We start from the raw sequence: 23,824 nt of genomic DNA, 5'->3' as shown, positions 1-23,824 counted from the left end.
CGTTGGTTCCATTTAACACTTACAAGTTTGCCAGGACCCATTGAAGGGAAAGTCTGGATCACTACAAGTTTGGGAGTATACCCGATGAAAAAGGACAGAGTTTATAAATACATCCATAGTATTTCAAGCTTTTCATTTCAGGAGAAGAAAAGGCCAAACGATGATGCCCTTGAACCCAACATCTTTGTGGAACCCCAGAATGAAGATTATTACTTTTACTGTTCTTTTTCAAAGCATGTCTTTTCTGTCAAAGGCCGGAGCAGATGCACCCAGGAAGCGCCACTGGAGACGCAAGGAAAAAGGAGCATGATACGGGTCCCATTTAACCACCATATTTACAGTGTCATTAAGACTCTTGCCCAGGCCTTGAGTGCTGCGTATACCTCCAGATCCAGGAGGAGGAAGGAGGGCAAAGAGAGTTCAGGGTCTCCAAGGCTGCAGGTGTGGCAGGTAACAAGGATCCATCAAATCTAGTTTCTTTGGAGAATGAATCCAAGGGAGAAGGAAGGGAACTTTGGTAAACCTTAATGCTTGGTCTTTGCATTAAGACAACCAGTGGAGACTGAAGACTTCTCTTTAAAGCTCAGTTCTAATATGGCTCCTCTTCCTAGTATGTTTTTCCTCTTATTAGCCAGAATCTGGTGGCTAACATCTTTCATCTGCAACATCTTTCATTAATTAGAAGAGTGCTGTATCCTCCCTTCTCCAAACAAGATACTTTGTAGGTCCCACACACCAACATGGTCTTTGTTGTTTTTCCCTCAAGGCTGTGAGAGCTCCTTAGATTTCATGCTTGGCTTCCTTGCCCTTCTCCAAACTGATCTAGTTTTTGTGAAATATCTTCTCCAACCATGGTGCCCATAAGTACTTACAGGACCACCTCCTACCGGCCTCCCACCGCCCAGTGCGCTCACATAGGATTGCCCTCCTCTGGGTGCCATCGGCCAGACAATGTCGGCTGGTGGTGCCCAGGATGAGGGCATTCTCTGTGGTCGCACCAACCCTCTGGAATGAGTTACCCACTGGGCTCCGGACGGCCCCCGACCTCCGCACTTTCCACGGCGACCTGAAGACATGGCTTTTTCAGCAAATTCCCTGATCTGCCAGTTTTAATTGCTTGGGGATTTTAAATTGGATTTATTTATTTATTTAGCATATGGTTGGTCACACACAGTAAATTTAAATTGGATTATTTTAATATCATTTTATTGTCGTATTGTTTTATCTTGTGAGCCGCCCCGAGTCCTATGGGAGAAGGGCGGCATATAAATACGATAAATAAATAAATAAATAAATAAATAAATAAATAAATAAATAAATAAATAAATACATAAATACATAAATACATAAATACATAAATACATAAATACATAAATACATAAATACATAAATACATAAATACATAAATACATAAATACATAAATACATAAATACATAAATAAATAAATAAATAAATAAGGGGACCCTTATACATATTGTTATCAAGCTTGGTATCCTTCATTCTTTTTCTACTGCATCATTAATGATATTTTATTTATTTATTAAATTTATATGGCCTATATCACCAATAAGGTGATATTATACTCTAATTAATTCTATGATTATCTAATCATTAAAATACAATCACTAATTTACTATAATCAGTGACCAATTACATATACAATAATATAATAAAAAGTATACATGAAATAGTAACAAAGATCTATATTGTAGGTCTTATTTTTTTCTTATACAATATACCATAGTTTGTCAAGTCCTAGGAATAATCAGACTTTTTTGGGGGGTGGGGGGGAGCTCACAGCTTCATAATATGCAGTGAAAGGAACGCAGAAATTATCCTCTATAACTTTCCAGGCTGTCAAGAGAGTTGGTGGGAGATTTCTACTTTCAGAGTTGCCAGATTCTTTTAATGTTGCCCTACAATAAAATAGAATGAGCTCATCCGGTCATGTTTCTCATCTGGTCTTCCAAGGAGAACATTAGCCTGACCTGGCCTGGAACGCTCCGTATCATTGATAAATTTTGAATTTACTAATTTTGTCAACATATATTTTTTTCAATATATGATTTACAAACTTTCCTGAATGCTTATTTTATCCTTATTTTGTAGATAGTGGTGACCCTTGTGTCATCAACTAAGCATATTTTGAAGTTAGACAACTGTAGAAGGAAGAAAGATTCAAATGGGAAAAGATGTAGAACATAGAATAACAGAGTTGGAAGGGATCTTGGAGGTCTTCTAGTCCAGCCCCCTGCACAAGCAGGAAATCCTATACCCGTGATGGCGAACCTATGGCACGCATGCCACAGCTGGCACGCAGAGCCCTCTCTGGGGGCACGCAAGCTGTCGCCCAGCTCATATCCACTGCGCATGCATGCGCGCGCCTCCCGCCAGCCAGCTGGTTTTTGGGATGCGCAGGGGGCAGGCACATGCAGGAGATGCACGCACATGCATAGGGGGGTCGCAACCCGCCCCACCCCCATGGTCCATTTTTGGGCCCAAGAGGCTGCAGGGAGGCCTGCTAGGCCAAAAATGGGGGGTGGGGGAGGTCACACACATGGGGAGCCGGGGGGGTCGTGTGCACATGTGCAGGGGTCGCATGCATTGCATTATGGGTGCCGGCACACAATGAGAAAAAGATTAACCATCATTGCCCTACAATGGTTGTCCAATCTCTTCTTAAAAACCTCCACTGTTGGAGCAGCCACAATTTCTGGAGGCCAGTTGTTCCACTGATTAATTATTTTCACTGTCAGGACGTTTCTCCTTAATTCCAGGTTGCTTCTCTCCTTGGTTAGTTTCCATCCGTTGCTTCTTGTCCTGCCTTCAGGGGCTTTGCAAAATAGATACCACGTGGGATAAGAAAGCAAGTTTTCTTTCTTTTTTAATTCCTGGATGTTTCCATTCTAGTTCCACCCCTTTCTGGAGAAGAATGAGTTTTGCAATCTTTCCCAAAAGAAACTGTACTTGGACCAAAATGGAGACGTAGCAGCAGATCTGAACCTCATGAGCTTGGTGGTTCTCCCTGAGGAGAATCCAATGAAACTGCAACTGGGGAGTTTTGAAAGACGGAGGCTTATCATCAACCAGGATGCTGTGTCACAGCTAAAGTTGCTCAACAAGGTGGGGAAAATATTGTCAACATTTCGGTTTTCCAAAACCTTATGACCCATTTTAAGGGGGTAAGCCTAGTCCTAAATTTTCTATCTTATATATCTAGTAGGATAAAAATTGCGTATTTATGTATATCCTGCCTTTATTATTTGTATAAATAACTCAACGCAGCTAACTTACACAACACACCTTCCTCTTCCTGTTTTCCCCACAATAATCCTGTGAGGTGGGTTGGACTAAGAAGAATGACAGACCCGAGGTCTTTCATGGCTAAGGCAGGACTTGAACTCACCGTCACTTGCTGATATTTGATTTTTATATCTTATCAACCGTCACTTGCTGATATTTGATACTAGACAAACTGGTTCTAAAAATAATAATCAAATGACAAAAAAATAATATAACTTCTTGAATAAATTTAATACGTATTACTTAATAAAATTTAATTTTATTATTAATGTTAGCAATTTAATATACATTTAATATCATGAATGTATGAAGAATGGAGGAATGCATGTTCATATGGCCAGGAGGAGGAACCCACCAGTTGTCACTTTATGCTTAAATCCCATCAGATTTTATTAAATAGAAAAGGGTTTTGTTGCAATGTGAGATGCCACAAGAAAAAGAGAGGAATTAAACGAAGAAAAATCTGCACATGTTATATCTCCCATAATATTTTGACACAAGACAAAAATATATGAAGAACGGTTGCAGGAAGTGGACATGGCCAGTCCAGAGAAAAGACGGACGAAGGGGGAACATGACAGCAGGATTCCAGTGTTTGAGGGGCTGCCACAAAGAAGAGGGGGGGTCCACTTATTTTCCAAAGCCCTAGAAAGCAAGACAAGAAACAATGGATGGAAACTAACCGAGGAGAGAAACAACCTGGAATTAAGGATAAATTTCTTGACAGTGAGAACAGTTAACCGGTGGGAGCAGATTGCCTCCAGAAACTGTAGGCCCTCCATCACTGGAGGCTTTTAAGGGGAGACTGGACAGCCAATTGTCTGAAATAGCATAGGGTCTCCTGCTTGAGCAGGGGGTTGGACTAGAAGACCTCCAGGGTCCCTTCCAGTTCGATTCTGTTTGATTGAAGTTAAGAGATTTTATACTTATCTAAGTGAAGCCCAGAGACTCCTTGGCTAATGGTCACGTCTACATCCATTTTACATCAATGGTTAGTCCTAACATATTTTCTTTGACATTCCTTGCTTTTTCTGCTTAGTCTCTGCCTCAGTCGAAATGTGTGGAAAATTGTCATCCTGGATTTTTCAAGCAGGTTCGGGAAGGAGAGCCAGTTTGCTGCTATGACTGCATCCCTTGTCCGGAGGGGACCATCTCCACTCAGGAAGGTGGGTGAAACCAGAGGAAAGGCTGTTGATTTCATCCAGGGCATTTGGACCAACGTGCATGTTAAAAGAGACATCTTGGCTTGACTACCGTATTTTTCACTCCATAAGACACACTTCCCCCTCCCCAAAGTGGGTGGAAATGTCCGTGCGTCTTATGGAGCGAATAGGCAGCAGTGGCGAATGGCAGCAGTGATCCCCACCCCCTGGAACAGCTGATCGGTGGTATTCTCGGAAGCCCATCCAACCACCGAGCTGCTCGGTGGCAAAGGCTCCACCGTTCCCTGGCGGAGGCAGCAGACACGGAGGAGGCAGCAATGGCAGCATTTCCAGTTGGCCAGCCCACTGATTGGCTGGGCTACAGGAGGCCGGGATCCAGCTGTCACTCAGCTGACTGGTGGTGGGTGCAATGGAGCACAGCCCTGATGAGCCACGTGCTGGAGCTGCGATAACGCATTGAAGCTGACCAGGCTGTTGGCTGTTGGCTGCAAGGATGCTAACCAGACAAATACCAGATGGTGGTTGAGGCATGGCCAGGCAGAGGGGTGTGGGCAACCCCCCCCACCCCCCACCCCCACACAAAAGACACTGGGCGGCAGAGGCAGATTTTTTTTCTTGTTTTCCTCCTCTAAACCTAGTTGTGTCTTATGGTCAGGAGCATCTTATGGAGCAAAAAATATGATATTTTGTTTTTGATCTTTATTTTCAAATGTCCAATTTCTTCCATAATGGGAGGATCAAGAAAAAAGCCTGGAGACTAAAACATATGAAGAGCAGCTGCAGGATTTGAGCTTGGCTAGTCTAAAGAAAAGAAGAATTAGGGGCTGATGCTGTGCAACACCCGGTCCGTGGTAAATAAAGCCCCCCTCATTGGTGATCTTGTTCAGGAGGGGGGAGCGGACCTGGCGGGTATTACGGAGACCTGGTTGGGCCAGGAGGGGGGGGTCCCCCTCGTTGAGATGTGCCCACCCTGTTTCCGCGCATTCCATCAGCCGAGGACACAGGGGAAGGGCGGGGGGGTGGCAGTTGTCATTAGAGAAGGTCTTGGTCCGAGGGAGGTCACTGTTCCTCAGACGGCTGGTTGTGAGTCCCTCCTTGTGAAGTGGGGTCATGGGGTGCAGATGGGCGTGCTGGTTACATACCTGGCTCCCTGCCATGTGACGGCAGCCCTGCCCGAGTTGCTCAACGTTATAGCCGCGGTGGCGGTTGAGACCCCTAGGCTTATGGTCATGGGGGATTTTAACCTGCCATCCATCGGTGAGGCGTCTGAGATGGCTCGGGAGTTCATGGCTTCCATGACGGCCATGGACCTGACCCAGTTAGTTCATGGCCCTACTCACACGGGGGGAAACACACTAGACCTGGTTTTTGTCTCTGGTCAGTGGTTGAGTGATCTTGAGATAGGGGATATAGTGATCAAGCCCTTGTCATGGTCAGATCACTCCCTCCTTCGCTTTGACCTTCGAACCGCTGCACCCCGCAGCAGGGAGGCGGAACCATTGAGGTGGTACCGCCCCAGGCGCCTGATGGATCCTGATAGGTTCCAGACGGAGCTTGGGCCATTTCCTGAGGCTCTGGCACACGGCTCGACTGAGGAGCTGGTGGCCGCCTGGGATAGGGCGGCCGCTGGAGCTTTGGATCGGGTTGTGCCTTTGCGGCCTCTGACCCGGCGTCGATCTCGCCTGGCTCCTTGGTTCACCTAGGAGCTGAGGGAGATGAAGCGCCGGAAAAGATGCCTGGAGAGTGGTTGGAGGGCCAGCCATTCTGAATCTGACCGAACACTGGTAAGGTCTCATATTAAGACCTACCTGGTGGCGATAAAAGTGGCAAAGTATAACTATTTTGCCACTCTTATTGCATCATCAGATAATCGCCCGGCCGCCCTGTTTAGGGTGACCCGCTCCCTGCTCCATCAGGAAGCACGGGAGGACCCCTTGGAGGGTAGAGCCGAGGATTTTGTACAGTATCTGTATGACAAAATCGCTCAGATTCGGGAACATCTGGACTCTGACTGGGTAGATTCAGTGGGGAGGAGAGAGGCAGGTCTTGTGAGTATTATCTGGGAAGAGTTTGATTCTGTGACGCCCGAAGACGTGGACAGGATACAGGGCAGACTGAGCGCAGCCACATGTTTACTGGATCCGTGTCCCTCCTGGTTGGTGCTGGCCTCTCGGGAGGTTACACGAGGCTGGCTCCAGGGGATTATAAATGCTTCCTTGAGTGAGGGTGTCTTTCCTGCCGCCTTGAAAGAGGCGGTGGTGAGGCCTCTCCTCAAGAAACCTTCCCTGGACCTGGCAGTGTTGGCAAATTATCGTCCAGTCTCCAACCTTCACTTCGTTGCGAAGGTTGTTGAGAGTGTGGTAGCGCGGCAGCTCCCCCAGTACCTGGATGAAACGACGTATCTGGATCCTGTCATGATAAATGCCTAACTACTATGTCTCCCTGATCACCCGGACCTTCAAGGGTTAACTAACCACATATCCCATAATCCTTATAACCACTCCTTACCTCTTAGCCCCTCCTCCTGGGTACAAAAGGTCCAACCACATGGTCCACAGATGATTCCAGATGTATACCTGAAAGAGAAAGGTACAAGGTCAGTGACCTCCAGTACCAACAGATCAATAATAAAGCTACAGAAAAGAATTGGAGTCTGTCTTTGAGTTATTGGGCTAGATCCATCTTATAACAAAATGGTAGCAGAGGTCGGTTGCCCATAACTCCAGACAATGACTGAACCCAACACCTACCCTGAAGAAGCAAACAGAGCACAGACCAGAGCTCTTACCAAGAAGATGGCTGAGAAGCTTGCAACCAAAGCCACAGCCATGGAGGAGACAGAAGCTGGAAGCGAGCAGGACTCCAGCCTGGACTCACAATCAGATGAAGAGGGGCCATCCAAGGAAATCACCGCCCCGGAAGAAGAAACAGCACAGAAAATGAATAAATTCAAACTCTCCATCCTGAAACTGATGGAGGCAAGCAGCGACAAAGAAAACCTCATCGCGGATATTCAAAGCCTCTTCGAGCAACAAGAAACAGCGATTGAGGCCCCAAAGAGCACCGAGAAAGAAAAGCCAGCAAAAAAAGGGTAAGCCACCCCAACCTGATGATCCTGAGCCGGCAGAACCCATTTCCGCGCCCCCTTCCCGGTGGCCATCTTGGGACGAGCTCGCCATCAATGGAGGGTGTGGGAGGAAAAGGAGTGGAGATAAGCAGCCGCAGCGAACACACAAATAGTTCCTGGATAGCAGCATTCAGGGCGATGATTGATGACGTTGCTGGGCCTCTCCGATTCTGCTGTCCTCGCTGCTCTGGTGCTCGCAGCTGTTACTGTTAAGGGAGTGGGGGGTGCTTGATTGATAATCACCGGATGTATGTTTAAGGGGCTGAGTTTTTGTTAAATAGCACTGTGGTGTGATTACACCCAGCGCTGACTTTGAACCAAAATACCGACTTGTACTTTACTTTTGACTGCAAGCTTATCATTGCCAAAGTAAACCCTGATTCTCTGTGCGTTACTGGTGATTATTTCCTATCGCAGTTCTGAACGAACGACAAGCCGAGAGAAAGTCAGCGCTTGGTTCCTTTTCGCAAGAGGTGAGGAGTCCCTGTGGCTTTGCAGCAAAGGGGGATATGGCAGAAGGGACAGCCTTGGAAGAGCAGGAGTGTGGTGGAGATGTGGAGGGCTGGAGGGAAAGACGATGGACTGAGGAGGATGAAGGGGATTGGGGGTATCCTGCCTCATCCGGTCCCAGCACCATGGATATGCTACGTGAGCGTTTTGGGGAATCTGGATTTCGTGACGCCCCATCCTGGCAGCCCTGGGTTGCAGGGCTGGAGCCTCCAGGTTCTTCTTGGCAGGATACAGGGGTGACTGCTTCGGAGACCCAATTCCGGCTCACAAGTCCTAAATTGAGGATGGAGCGGACTTCTAGACGATCCATGGACCAACCCCCTCCAGAACAAGACCAAGGTGCCTCGTCGGGAGACCTTGGAGCCGGTCCTGAGCCCCAACCAATGCAATTGGCAGGGGGCTTACCTGTTGGGAGTCGCAGGGCGACGAGGGACCGACCTAGGCAGGACAGGAGAGCGACTGGAGCAGCGAGGACCCCAGGCCCCATGCCTTGGCCTCCGGGGGCCCCGCCGGGGCTGTGGGTCCCGCAGGCCGTTTGGGGACCGCCTGCCCTGCAGACTTCCTTTGACGGAAGCCCTGAACGAGTGGCTCTTTTCTTAAGCCAGGTGATAAGCCATATGGACCAATATGGACAGTGGTATCCCTCCCAGTGGGCTATGGTGGTTGCTGTTACGGGGGTCCTGACGGGAGAAGCGGCTGAGTGGGTGGCAGGCCTCCATGCTAAACATGCAAGGGAACTCGTGGACATGGGACGATTTCTGGAGGCTCTTCGTGCCAGATTTGAAGACGAAACAAGCGCCCAGGTTGCAGAGGGGGATTTGTTTGCGCTTAAGCAACGGGGCGTACCAGCAAAGGAGTATGTACAGGAGTTCCGAAAGATTGCGGCTCGGTTGGTGGGGTGGCCAGAACGTCTTCTGGTGCACCAATTCCATAAAGGACTAGACCGTGATTTACGGCAAGCCTGCGTGTACCGGGGCTTGCCCCCCAAGTTGAGTGTGTGGTACAAGGCAGCCATCGAATTGGACGTCGGTCTCCGAGAATTCCGTATACGGGGTGAAGGGGTTGCAAGTCAAGGAAAACGACCAGCAGAACGCACACAACCACCCAAGGAGACTAAACCGAATGCTGGCTCCGGCTTGGGGGAAAGGATCCAGCGGCCTGCGTTTCGTTGCTTCAGATGTAATCGCCTTGGTCATCGAGCAGCTGACTGTCCTCATCCCATGCCCCGCAACTCGGACCAAAACCCCCCTCCTAGAGCTGTGTTGAGAGGCAGAGGCCGACCAACATCTGAACGGTCCCAAATGACTCAAACATCCTGTATGGAGAGGGATCCCCTGGCTACAGATACTAAGAAAGTGGTGGCGGAAAAATTCCCGATTGTGGCTGGGGATAGTGATGACGACGATGAGGACCAACACGACCCGATGGTGAGCGACCCCATCCGACCTTTTGTGGTACCAGTCGTACTCCGAAACCCACGGGCAACCACCGGACGCCGATATGAGGCATTGATTGACTCAGGGTGTACTCGTTGTTTAATTCGTAGGGCAATAGTTGACGAACTTGGGCTGCGGGTTGTGCGGTTGAGAACCCCTATTACATTTGAACAAATGGATGGTTCATTGCTGGGAGGGGCACCAGTGACTCATATAACAGAAAAGGTGCACCTCGATATTGGGGAGCATACCGAAACTATTCGGTTTATTATAGTGGAGAAAATGTTAGAACCAGTAATTTTAGGATTAGCATGGTTGGACAAGTGGGCTCCTACGATATGGTGGGAAGGGGGTTTTCGCAAACTTCGATTACCGTTGGGACCTCCCCCTACCAAGGAGGAAAAGGAGCCAGCAGGGGGAATAGAAGTAGAGAGCCCACCAGCAGACACGACGTATCCTAATGTGTATAAGGATCTCGCCAGAGTCTTTAGTGAGGAGGAATGTGAGACCCTGCCTCCTCACCGGCCTACGGATTGCAGTATTGAGTTAATACCCGGGACGAAGCTACCCAAGCCCCGGATGTATTCAATGACACAACCCGAACTAAAAGAATTACGAAAATATATAGACAAGAACTTGGCCCGGGGTTTTATCACACCTAGTCGATCAAAGATGGCTGCCCCTGTCCTGTTTCGTGGGAAGAAAGATGGGGGTTTACGCTTATGCGTTGACTTCAGAGGTCTCAATGCGGTGTGTGTGGAGCCCCTCTATCCACTTCCTTTAATGAAGGACCTGTTAGCTGCCCTAGCCACCGGTCGTATCTTTACGAAACTCGACCTACGCGAAGCGTATTATAGGATACGAATCAAACCAGGGGATGAGTGGAAAACAACATTCAATTGTCCCTTGGGAAGCTATCAGTTCCAGGTCATGCCGTTCGGACTACAGGGCGCCCCTGCGGTGTTCATGCAGTTCATCAATGAAGTGCTGCATGAACATCTGTACAGGGGTGTCCTTGTATATTTGGATGACATCTTAATTTACACGCAAACTGAAGAGGAACATATATCTCTGGTCCGACAGGTCTTAGACAAATTATTAGCTGCTAGGCTGTACGTGAAACTATCCAAATGTGAGTTTCACAAAAAGAGGATAGATTATCTAGGCTATAGAATATCAGAGAGCGGGGTAGAGATGGATCCCAGAAAAGTCCAGGCAGTGCTTGAATGGCAGGCCCCTAGAACCAGAAAGCAATTGCAGAGCTTTCTAGGCTTTGCAAACTTCTATCGGCAGTTCATTCCCAGATTTGCTGAAATAGCCCTACCACTAACGGATCTGTTACGGACCAAACCGGCCACGGCTAAACCAAAGCCGGGACAAGCGTTGACGTGGTCGTCAGCGTGTCAAATGGCTTTCAAGCAGTTAAAAACACTCTTTGCTCAAGAACCAGTACTCAAGCATCCAGACCCAACGCAGGCATTCGTAGTCCAGGCAGATGCTAGCGACGTGGCTGTAGGAGCAGTACTCCTACAAAGAACACAGCAGGGAGGGTTACAACCTTGTGCCTATACGTCTAAAAAGTTAACCACGACAGAGCGGGCATGGGCGATCTGGGAAAAAGAGGCATTCGCGGTCCGTTGGGCGTTGATGACATGGCGACATCTCTTGGAGGGGGCGTCTCATCCTTTTGAGGTATGGACGGACCATAAAAACTTAGAAGCCTTACAAACGCCCAGGCGACTATCTCCCAAACAGATAAGGTGGGCACAATATTTTCAGCGTTTCTCTTTCCGGTTGCGGTATGTTCCTGCTGGGAAAAACTTCCTGGCTGATGCGCTGTCCCGGATGCCACAGTATAATAGCAAGCGAGAGGAAGTGATAGAACCTCTAATTGCACCTTCCCAAATCCTATTAAGACTTACAGAAGTAGATGGTCACTTACGTACCGAGTTTAAAACAGCTTTACAACAGGATCAATGGGTAATCCAAAACCCCTCTATGGTTAGCTATAATGATGGAATAGCGTGGAGGGAGAATAGAATATATGTTCCAGAACGTTTACGGAACGTAGTGTTATGCAGGTGCCATGATGCCAAGTCAGCAGGCCATTTTGGGTATTTAAAAACTCTACACCTTGTGAGGAGGCAATTCTGGTGGCCACGAATGCGTAAGGACATAGAAACATACGTAAAAGGTTGCACAACCTGTGCAACCGCCAAACCCTGGTCTGGACGACCGTTAGGACTATTACAGACAGTCGCGAATCCTAGCAGGCCTTGGGAAGAGATCGCTATGGATTTCATAGTCGATCTCCCCCCTAGCCATGGCCACACTGTAATTTGGACGGTGGTAGATCTGTTTTCGAAACAGGCCCACTTTGTGCCATGTAAAAGCATACCATCTGCGCGACAATTAACCGAACTCTTTTTACAACATATCTATCGTCTCCATGGAGCACCTAAGAGGATTATATCCGACCGCGGTGTTCAATTCACCTCTAAATTTTGGAGACGATTTGTCCGTTTAATTGGGTCCTCTCAAGGGTTAAGTTCAGCATTCCACCCGAGCACTAATGGGGCGGCTGAACGGGCCAATGCCATGGTCGAAAGATATATCAGATGCTACGTTTCTTACCAGCAGACGAATTGGTCAGGACTCCTGCCTTTCACCGAAATGGCATATAACAACATACCTCACCGCAGTACTGGGTTCTCCCCTTTCCAAGTAATATATGGCCGAGAGTTTTCAGCCATTCCAGAGTTAGATCCCCCTATGACAGACGGTGACACGCCACGCGGTTGGGCCGATAAAATTAGTCATGTATGGCCAAGTGTAAAAACAGCATTACAAAAGGCAGCAGACGAGTACAAAAAATATGCAGACAAGAAAAGAGCTGATCCAAAACCATTCCGGATAGGAGACAAAGTATACTTATCTACAAAATACCTTAAACTCCGACTGCCCAGTAAAAAATTAGGACCTAAATATATAGGACCATTTCCCATAACACAAGTCATCAATCCCGTAACCGTAGCTCTTAAACTTCCCCCTCTGTTCAGTAGGATACATCCCGTATTCCATAGCAGTTTGGTGAAACCGGTGACGACAGAAAGGCCAGGTACCTCGACTACTCCACCGGGTCCCGTGCATACCAACCAATATGAGATAGATCGAATATTGGACTCCAGGGTTCGTAGGGGGATGTTACAATATCTTGTGCGGTGGAAAGGATATCCTATAACACAGGCCTCGTGGGTGGCAGCACCCGATGTTCACGCTGCCCGATTGATACAACGGTTCCATCGGAAATACCCAGACAAACCTAATACAGGATCGTAACAGTGACTAACATTTGTATGCTTTCTATTTATCGGTGAGCTCCCGGTAGGGGGGGCCGCCTGTCGAGTCCTACCGGAGCTCGCCATCAATGGAGGGTGTGGGAGGAAAAGGAGTGGAGATAAGCAGCCGCAGCGAACACACAAATAGTTCCTGGATAGCAGCATTCAGGGCGATGATTGATGACGTTGCTGGGCCTCTCCGATTCTGCTGTCCTCGCTGCTCTGGTGCTCGCAGCTGTTACTGTTAAGGGAGTGGGGGGTGCTTGATTGATAATCACCGGATGTATGTTTAAGGGGCTGAGTTTTTGTTAAATAGCACTGTGGTGTGATTACACCCAGCGCTGACTTTGAACCAAAACACCGACTTGTACTTTACTTTTGACTGCAAGCTTATCATTGCCAAAGTAAACCCTGATTCTCTGTGCGTTACTGGTGATTATTTCCTATCGCAGTTCTGAACGAACGACAAGCCGAGAACCAGCCAATGGGAAGCCAGGATTTGAATCCCTTGGCGCGAAAATGCCCGAACCCCGAAACAGACGAGGGGGACTCAGAAAGCGACTACGAAGAGCCCAGCTCTGAAAGCGACCACGAAGAGACCACAATAATAAAAAGAAAAACACCTACCGATCTCGAATTGCAAAAGGCAATCGAGACCATCACCGCTGCCCTAGGCTCCGCTTTCGAGCCTCCCGCGGCACTCAATAAACCAAAGAAAAATCCTGGAAAGCACAAGAAGGCCAGGACAACCAACAAAGACCAGGCAACCGAGTCACAGCCAACTAAAAACACCGCACACACCAACAACCGGCACAAAAGACCGCCCACCTGCAGGAAGAATCAACTGCAGAACTCGAACTCACCACCCGCTACACCGACAACCCGAGGCCCGAGGGAGAAGAGAAGAACCGGCTACTCACCCACGCCACGACATCCATCAGGCCAGTCCACACGACCAGGGACCAGCGACCACGAGGGAGGATCCGCCGCCGCCGCCGCCGCCATTACCGCCGAGCCGCTGAGTGCAGGGAATCCTCAACCTACGACCTCCGCTGCTGCCGCGCCGCCGACCCGCGAAAGTCCTCGACTTGCGACCGCGTCGCCTCCTCACCTTCTGCCCTTCTTCGCCGGGGATCCGGCCATCCAGCAGTGGTGTCCAGCCTCAGGGGGAATCTTCGGACCCACCGGGGGTGGGTCCAGCCTCCCACCGACAGGCCTAGGCCTAGGCCTGGGAGCTCCAGCAACAGGAACCTCACCCGATGGACTCCAACGCGGAATGAGCTTCGCGCATGCCCAGTACCTGCCTGTAACAAGAGAAGCAAGTTACATAGATCCAAGCAAGTACAGAATGGCCACAGACATCCCAAAGCCTTATTGTGAGTTTAATCACATTTTGGACCATGGACAGCTCCCCCCAGTAAGTAACCTTACTAATATTTCTGGGGCAAATTACACCAATTTGCCAAAATTGCAGTTAGATGGGGGTAATATTATAGAATGGAGCCAACAATTAAGAGTTGCTCTCATGAGAGAGAATGCACTGTTCCTAGCTAACAGACCTCCCCAAAAGCCCTGGTCACTGGAAATTGACTGCATTCATCACAGGGCATTTTGTATCATGTTAACCTCCATTCCATCTGCTATGTATCCATCTATTGAGGACAATCTAACTGTTTATGATATTATGCAAAAACTATGTAACCTGTTTTATAGCCAAAGCAGAGCCACTACCACTAGACTATCTAGGGAGTTCCACTCCACCAAGCATAAGGCAGGGGTCCCCATGAGTGAGCACATCTTAAAAATGAATGCTGCAAGGGCAGAACTCATGCAGAGGGGGGAAATCATCACTGAAGAGAGCATGATAAGTATAATCATAAACTCTCTTGATAGCAGCTGGGACAGCTTCATGACCCAACTAAATAGCCTCAACTTGCAATACCTCACACTAGGCGCACTGACCAGTCAGCTCGTTGCAGAGGACACTCTGAGGAGGGAACGCCAACTAGCCAAAGGGGACCCTAGACCCACAAAGAGGGTGGATTTCCAGGATAGGGCCAGGGATACCTCAGAATGTTATTCTTGTGGATCAAGGAACCACTTAAAGAAGGATTGCCCCAGGAACCATAGGGATAGGGGACAGCACGACAGTAGAGGGGGAAGGTCACCCGAACGCAGGCACCCAAAGGAAAGAGGGCGAGGGTGGTCACCCAACCCCAGGAAACACCATGAGCGCAGAGACCACTCCAGGGACAGTAACTCTGGCTCCATGTATGGGATCAGGCACGATGACCCAAGTGACAAACATAAGGCAGAGAGAAACACATGGCTCCTGGACTCAGGGGCCACAAGCCACACTACTTGTAACCCAGAGCTGCTAGACTCACTCACAGAAATAGACTCAGAAATAAAGGTGGCAAACCAAAGCAAGGTCAAAGTAGTGGGGAAAGGAAACGTACACATCACACAGGTAGGGGACTTAAAAGGAGTACTGTACGTACCAGAGATTCCCCACAACGTGCTAGCCATCACAAAGCTGACACGAGACACAAATATAGAAATAAAATTTAAAGATGGAAAGGCACACTTGATCAAGCAAGGGAAAGAGATAGGGAAGGTAACCATACACGAGGGGTTTCCCTACTTCACACCCAACGCAAGGGAGGAAGAAGGCATTGATGCCAGCACAAACCACAAGGTAGATAAGTATCCAGAAACAGAGGGGGTGCAGCAGGAGGCAGGATGTAGCCATGAGAAGACAAACAAGTCTGTATCTATCGGCAAGCCATTGCATGATAACTGCGCCCACCTCCTCCACAGGAGACTGGGACACATAAGCTTCCCCATTGTAAAGAAAATGACGGAATGTACCGAAGGTCTCAAAGTAAAGAACTGCGAAAACTACTTAGAGTGTTCAGTTTGTAAGCGTTCTAAGATCAAGGTTAAGGCCATCCCCAGGGGATCCAAACGAACCACGGAATACCCCTTCCAATTGGTGCATATGGACTTGGTAGGGCCAATGAAACCCTCTGTAGGACATAGGAAGCGATTCTTCCTCACGATTGTGGATGACTACACCAGATACGGGTATGTCTACTCCCTCAGACACAAAAACGAAGTGTTCCAAAGGTTTAAGGAATTCCACAGAAGAGTAGATATGCAACATAACATGAGAATAAGGCAGATAATGACTGATAGGGGCTCAGAATTCATGGCCAAAGAATTCACAAGGTGGCTGAGGGAGCAGGGCATAGCGCATTACACCTCTTCACCTTTCTCCCCCTTTCAAAATGGAGTCTCAGAGAGAAAAAACGGGATGTTGCAAACCATGATGAGATGCGCCCTGGAGGATGCTGGGATGGGGCAGCATTTCTGGTCAGAGGCATTACACTACGCTAATTACACCCTGAATAGACTGTGGTCAAGCTCTATCAATAAGACACCATACGAGATGCTATACAACAGAAAGCCCAACATTACACACTTACACATATTCGGCACCCCAGCTGATGTCCACATTCCCAGACAGCTAAGAAGAAAAGGGGAGAAATTATCAAAAAGGTTGAGGTTCGTGGGTTACGAACCGGGCACAAAGGGCTACAGATTTGTCGACAACAATAACCGTTTTGTGGTTTCCAGATCGGCCAGTTTCCACGAAAACGCAAACTGGTCGAGGGTACACTCCAATGACATCCCAGCCAATAGGGTCACGTTCGAGCATGCCCAAGGGGAAAGGGAGGTCAGAGAGGTCACAGGGCACAAAGCCAACCATCGCAAGGCAAGCGTCAAAGGTTGGAAAGAAGGGCACCCTTCACTGAAGATAGATGACCTGACGGACAAAGAGGCAGACAACATGCAGGAAACCGAGCCAACCCCCAGCAGGCCAATCAGAGAAACCAGAAACAAGCTACCAAAGAGGTTAGAGGACTACGTTATGACCATCCACAACACCCATTTCACGCCCAGCTCATATGAAGACATCCTCGGGCTCCCCCAGGAAGAGAAAGAAAAATGGATGCTTGCCATGGAGAAGGAGATGGAAAGCCTAAGGAACCTCCAGGTATACTCACCTGCCCAAGTTCCAGAGGACAAAAAACCAATAGGAACCAAATGGGTGTTCAGGGTTAAGACATTAGACGACAACAAGGTCCTATACAAGGCAAGACTAGTCGCGCAGGGTTTCGCCCAAAGATACCCCGAAGACTATACAGACACCTACTCGCCAACCGTCAGGGCGGAGAGCGTCAAAAGCGCCCTGGTGGTGGCCACCATCCTGGGCTTGGAGGTCTTCCAATTCGACGTACAAACAGCGTACTTGCACGCCGAGCTGGATAAAGAAATATACGTCAAAGCGCCGCCTGGGTACAACAAAGGCGAGAACCAAACCTGGCTGCTGAATAAAAGCCTGTACGGGCTCAAGCAGTCAGGCAAAAGGTGGTATGACTGCTTGGCCAAGGCCCTCAGATCCATGGGCTTCGAGGCCACCTCAGCCGACAAATGCTTTTTTACGAGGAGAGAAAACAACACATTCGAAGGTGTGCTCGTTTACGTGGACGACATCTTGTACATCAGCAAACACAAGAGCAGGTGTGACAAGTTCGCCACTGACCTGGGTAGCCACTTCTCCTTAAAGTCACTTGGAAAGATTGACAGATACCTAGGGGTCCAAGTGATAAAAACCAACAAGGGCTTCCGCCTCTCCCAGAGAGAAAAGATCATCGAGCTGCTGTCCAAATGCAACATGTCCGAAGCAAAACCCAGCGAGACCCCCATGCAACCCGAGTTCCTGAAGACCATGTATGAGGAATCTGAACCTTTCACAGACAACAAATTGTATAGATCAACGATAGGGTCACTGCTGTACATATCCAACTGGACCAGGCCCGACATCGCCTTAGCCGTCAACCTGCTGTCCAGGCATGTAAGCAAACCCACGGTAACACACTGGAACGCCATCAAAAGACTACTTAGATACTTAAAATTCAGTGCGGATGCCCTACTCTGCCTAGAACCAGAAACATCCGAGGAACCAAAGCTAACCTGCTATGCTGACGCTGACTGGGCTGGGGACGTAGAGTGCAGAAAAAGCACCTCAGGCTACGTGCTACTACTCAACAATTGCCCCATCCATTGGTACACTGGAAAGCAAAAACTGGTGGCCACATCAACTACGGAAGCAGAATTTGTTTGCCTATCAAAGGCCGCAAACAATTTAGTATGGTTCGATGACCTGCTCTGCGACATCTGGGCTGAACCCTCATATCCAATAGTTATCCACGAAGACAACAAGGCAGCGATAGAGATCTCTAGGGCCGATGCCATAGGTCAGCGTTCTAGGCACATTGACATTAAATACAAACACGTCAGGCAGTTTTCAGAGATAGGTTTCATTAGGGCAGTACACTGTGACACAGAGGAGCAAACAGCAGATATTCTCACTAAACCCCTACCACATAAACAACATGCTTACCTCATGTCAAAAATGCGTGTTTGCCTGTAATTCATGCCTGTACCTGTGTATTCTCTGTATGTACGCAAACACCGCCCCAGGTACCCAGTTAGGCATTTAGAGGGGGTTTTGTCATGATAAATGCCTAACTACTATGTCTCCCTGATCACCCGGACCTTCAAGGGTTAACTAACCACATATCCCATAATCCTTATAACCACTCCTTACCTCTTAGCCCCTCCTCCTGGGTACAAAAGGTCCAACCACATGGTCCACAGATGATTCCAGATGTATACCTGAAAGAGAAAGGTACAAGGTCAGTGACCTCCAGTACCAACAGATCAATAATAAAGCTACAGAAAAGAATTGGAGTCTGTCTTTGAGTTATTGGGCTAGATCCAGCTTATAACAGATCCGTTCCAGTTGGGCTTCAGGCCTGGGTACAGCACGGAAACGGCATTGGTCGCGTTGGTTGATGATCTCTGGAGGGCTCGGGACAGGGGCTGTTCCTCTGTCCTGGTCCTATTAGACCTCTCAGCGGCTTTTGATACCATCGACCATGGTATCATGCTGCACCGGCTAGAGGAGTTAGGGGTGGGGGGCACTGTGTTGCAGTGGTTCTCCTCCTTTCTCTCTGACTGGTCGCAGTCTGTGTTGACAGGGGGCCAGAGGTCGACCCCGAGGCCCCTTGTATGTGGGGTGCCACAAGGGTCGGTCCTCTCGCCCCTTCTGTTCAACATTTATGTGAAGCCGCTGGGTGAGATCATCCGTGGTTTCAGGGTGAAGTACCACCAGTACGCTGATGATACTCAGCTGTACATCTCCACCCCGGACCACCCCAATGATGCCCTTGAAGTGATGTCCCGGTGCCTGGAGGCCGTGCGGATCTGGATGGGGAGAAACAGACTCAGGCTCAACCCATCCAAGACCGAGTGGCTGTGGTTTCCGACATCCCGATATAGTCAGTTGGTGCCATCGCTGACTATTGGGGGCGAGTCACTGGCCCCCACGGAGAGGGTTCACAACTTGGGTGTCCTCCTGGACTCACGGCTGTCTTTAGAAGAGCACATGACGGCCGTGGCTAGGGGGACTTTTTATCAGGTCTGCCTGATTCGCCAGTTGCGTCCCTTTCTGGATCGGGACTCGTTAAATATGGTCACTCATGCTCTCGTTACTTCCCGCTTGGACTACTGCAATGCTCTCTACATGGGGCTCCCCTTGAGGAGCACCCAGAGGCTCCAGCTGGTCCAGAATGCAGCCGCACGGGTGGTTATGGGAGCGACGTGGCGCTCCCATGTGACCCCCCTCCTGCGCGAGCTGCACTGGCTCCCGGTGGTCTTCCGGGTGCGCTTCAAGGTTTTGGTTACCACCTTTAGAGCGCTCCATGGCATCGGACCGGGGTATCTACGAGACCGCCTTCTGCTACCAATAGCCTCTCACTGACCAGTACGCTCCCATAGAGAGGGGCTCCTCAGGGTGCCGTCGGCCAAACAGTGTCGACTGGCGGCCCCCAGGGGGAGAGCCTTCTCTGTGGGGGCACCTACCATCTGGAACGAGCTCCCCCCAGAGATACGGAAGATCCCGGACCTGTGTACGTTTCGCCGTGCTCTCAAAACTTTTCTATTTCAGCAAGCTGGCCTGGCCTAACTCCCATCTTTTAAATTTTTTAAATTTTTTAATTTGTGATTTTATAAATTGGGTGTTTTAATCTGTGTTTCGGCTGAAATATTTAATAATTTTAAGGGACTTTTTTAATATTTGGATTATCTGTATTTTATCTTGGCTGTTCACCGCCCTGAGTCCTTCGGGAGTAGGGCGGTATAGAAATTTGATTCATAAATAAATAAATAAATAAATAAATAAATAAATAAATAAATAAATAGCAGTATTCCAGTATTTGAGGGGCTGCCACAAAGAAGAGGGGGATCAAATTATTCTCCAAAGCACCAGAGGGCAGGACAACAAACAATGGTTGGAAACTAATCAAGGAGAGAAGCAACCTGGAATTAAGGCAAAACTCCCGAAGAGTGAGGACAATTAACCAGTGGAATAGCTTGCCTTCAGAAATCATGGGTGCTCCATCACTGGAGGTTTTTAAGGGGAGACTGGACAGCCAATTGTCTGAAATAGTATAGGTTCTCCTGCTTGAACAGGGGGCTGGACTAGAAGACCCCCAAGGTCCCTTCCTGCTCTATTCTATTCCATTCCATTCCATTCTATTCTAATTACCTTGAAGGATGAAATAGGAAGAGATAGGAGAACATAGTGGATTCACTTTTGTCAGAAGAAATATCTCTTCCACTGGTCAGTATGGGAGTGTATACCCATTTTTTTAGGATAGGTTTCTTAGGTAGTTAACTTTTCTGAGGAATATCTGAAATCCTTGAAACTCCAGGAATGGATTCAGGTCAGTGACTTTTGTTCGCCCAACCAACTTTATCTTACAGGGCAAAAGGTATATCAACCAATCAATCAATTTTAAGATCATAGAGACACATAAGCAGAAATACCTAATTGAGTGGACATGGAGAGTGAGCAGTTGGATCAAGGACTAAAAGATAAATGGGAAAGAAGGGACTATAAAAGAAATATTACTTTCTGTTTTCTCAGATGCTGAAAAATGCACCAAGTGCCCAGATGATCATTATTCAACCGAGAACCGAATCCAATGTATCCACAAAACAATAACATTCCTGTCCTATGAAGAACATCTGGGCATTATCCTGGTCTCTTTTGCCTTACTCTTGTTCCTAATCACAGGCTTTGTTTTAATCGTATTTTCTAAATATCTAGAAACACCCATTGTCAAAGCCAACAACCGGGACCTCTCCTACATCCTTTTGGTCGCCCTTCTGTTTTGCTTCTTGTCCTCCTTTTTCTTCATTGGCCGGCCAAAGAAAGCCACCTGCCTTCTCCGACAAACAGTGTTCAGCATTGTCTTCTCAGTGGCCGTGTCTTCTGTTTTGGCCAAAACAATCACGGTGGTGCTGGCATTCCTGGCCACAAAACCAGGAAACCAAGTGAAAAGATGGTTGGGAAAGAATGTGGCCAATTCCATCATACTTTCTTCTTCTGCTGTCCAAATTTTCATTTGTGCCATCTGGCTGGGAATTTCCCCTCCATTCCCTGACTCTGACCTGCATTCTCAGCCTGGAAAAATCATCCTTCAATGTAACGAAGGCTCCGTCACTATGTTTTATGTTGTCCTCGGCTACATGGCCTTCCTAGCTGCCATTTGCTTCACGGTGGCTTTCCTGGCCAGGAACCTGCCTGGGGCCTTCAATGAAGCCAAGCTGATCACCTTCAGCATGTTGGTCTTCTGCAGCGTCTGGGTTTCTTTCCTGCCCACCTACCTGAGCACCAAAGGGAAATACATGGTGGCCGTGCAGGTCTTCTCCATCCTGGCCTCCAGTGCTGGGCTGCTGGGCTGCATCTTCTTCCCCAAGTGCTACATTATCATCCTGAGACCAGATCTAAACACTAAGGAACATCTAATGATAAAAGTAGGGAAGCCATAGTGAGATGGTTTCTTAGGTTCATAACATTTAATTATTCACTGCAGTTATTACTGAGTGCACATATTTCATGTTCATCTGTTTCATTTTAACAATTAAAGTCATTTAAAACCAAAGGAAATAAAATTGTGAAGACTGTAAGGCTAATCAAATTAAAATCCAAAATTAACCTCAAACAGTAAAATAAATGAATTAATAATTAAAATTGCATTGCAGCCAGTGAAGGACAGAATACAAAATGAGAACTTACATTAGCATATGACAGCTGCAAAGGAGACAAGGCTCCCAAAATTGGGAGCGGGAGAGGAATCCGTTGCCTAAGGTGTGATGATTCTAGCAATCTAAATCTGCTTGAACCTGGTTTCCTTCTGTTATTTGTTTTTAAAGTTAAGTAAGGGAAATAGAGTTGGGTGTCAAAACCATGCAGATGACCCCAGTTGCAACACGCTGGATGAGCTACCCCAGTTATTTCTGCAAGTGTTGGGTGACATCACAGAGCTTGTGGGACCTCCAGACCTTAGTGTGGAATCTTCACTCTCCCAACACCCTTTCTGGACAGATCCCAACAGGAGTGATCCCACTGCAAAAGAGCACCTGAAAGGTTCAACACCATAATCATAAGTTTATTTTGTCAAGCATATATCAGATAACAGGTAAAAGTATAAACATAATTTGAATACGTGAAAAGAGTAAACAAAAAGGAATATTAGGACAGGGACGGTAGGAATGCTGGTGCACTTATGCACGCCCCTTACAGACCTCTTAGGAATGGGGTGAGGTCAACAGTAGACAGTCTAAGGTTAAAGTTTTGGGGGTTTGGGGAAGAAACTACAGAGTCAGGGAGTGCATTCCAGGCATTGACCACTCTTGTTACTGAAGTCATATTTTCCGCAATCGAGTTTGGAACTGTTTACCTTGAGTTTGTATCTATTATTTGCTCGTGTATTGTTGTGGTTGAAGCTGAAGTAGTCATTGACAGGAAGTACATTGTGACGGATAATTTTATGTACTATGCTTAGGTCAGACTGAAGTCAGTGTAGTTCTAAGTTGTCTAAGCCCAAAATTTGAAGTCTGGTGGCATAAAGTTGCGGTTAGAGGAACGGAGGACTCTTCTCATAAAATATCTCTGGACTCTCTCGATTGTATTTATGTCCAATATGCAGTGCGGGTTCCAGACAGATGAGCTGTATTCAAGAATTGGTCTAGCAAATGTTTTGTATGCTGTAGTTAGTAGTACAACATTACCAGAGAAGAAGCTATGCAAGATTAGGTTAACAACTCTTAAAGCCTTTTTGGCAATGTTGTTACAGTGGACTCGGGCACTTAGATCATTAGAAATGAGTACTCCAAGGTCTTTGACAGAGTGAGGGTCATCTACAAGGTCATGTCCATCTAATTTATATTTTATGTTTTGATTTTTTTTGCCAATGTGCAAGAAAGAGCATTTGTTGGTTGATATTTGAAGTTGCCACTTGTTAGACCAATCTGACACATAGTCAAGGTCTTTTTGAAGGGTAGTTGCATTGTCGGTGGTGTTGAATAGTTTAACATCGTCAGCGAAGAGAACACAGTTGATTTTAATATGATCGCAAAGGTCATTTATGTAAAGTATGAAGAGTGTTGGACCTAAGACACTGCCTTGGGGAACATCGCTATTAACATGTACAGGATTGGATAGAGCGCTTCCTATTTTGACCACTTGTTGTCTGTTTGACAGGAAGGCAGCCATCCATTTATGTAGGAGTCCAGAAATGCCATAGGATTTTAGTTTTAGAAGTAATTTGTCATGTACCACTGAATCAAAAGCTTTACAGGAGTCTATGTAAACTGCGTCTATTGCTTTGCCCTGATCGAGATGTGTAGTCCATATGTTTTTGCAATGTAGTAGTTGTAGATTACAGGATAATTTTTTTTCTGAAACCAAGTTGTTTGTTAGAAAGAAGGTGGTTTGTCTCTAGGTGTAGGGTAACAGATTGGTTAAT

The 23,824-nt window shown here is 47.6% G+C and overlaps 1 protein-coding gene across 1 annotated transcript; it reads left to right on the top strand.

Moving 5' to 3' along the window:
• The first annotated feature begins 84 nt into the window (after window positions 1-84).
• Window positions 85-21,845, top strand: LOC148116212 (vomeronasal type-2 receptor 26-like). The gene is made up of 2 exons (XM_087885417.1): window positions 85-450; window positions 20,958-21,845. Exons 1-2 carry the CDS (start codon window positions 85-87, stop codon window positions 21,843-21,845), a joined length of 1,254 nt encoding a protein of 417 aa, XP_087741543.1.
• The last annotated feature ends 1,979 nt before the right edge of the window (window positions 21,846-23,824 follow it).

This window comes from Pantherophis guttatus, chromosome 2, assembly GCF_059756535.1.
Source record: "Pantherophis guttatus breed Tessera chromosome 2, ASM5975653v1, whole genome shotgun sequence".
Lineage (NCBI taxonomy): Eukaryota > Metazoa > Chordata > Lepidosauria > Squamata > Colubridae > Pantherophis > Pantherophis guttatus.
This window is presented reverse-complemented; position numbering and strand designations above follow the sequence as displayed.

What these genes read in the sequence shown, in the direction of transcription:
- LOC148116212 (XM_087885417.1), top strand. Translation starts at nt 85, where the DNA reads ATGAAAAAGGACAGAGTTTATAAATACATCCATAGTATTTCAAGCTTT. An exon ending in CAAGGCTGCAGGTGTGGCAG is followed by an intron (nt 451 to 20,957) that starts GTAACAAGGATC and finishes AAATGCACCAAG; the next exon opens with TGCCCAGATGATCATTATTC.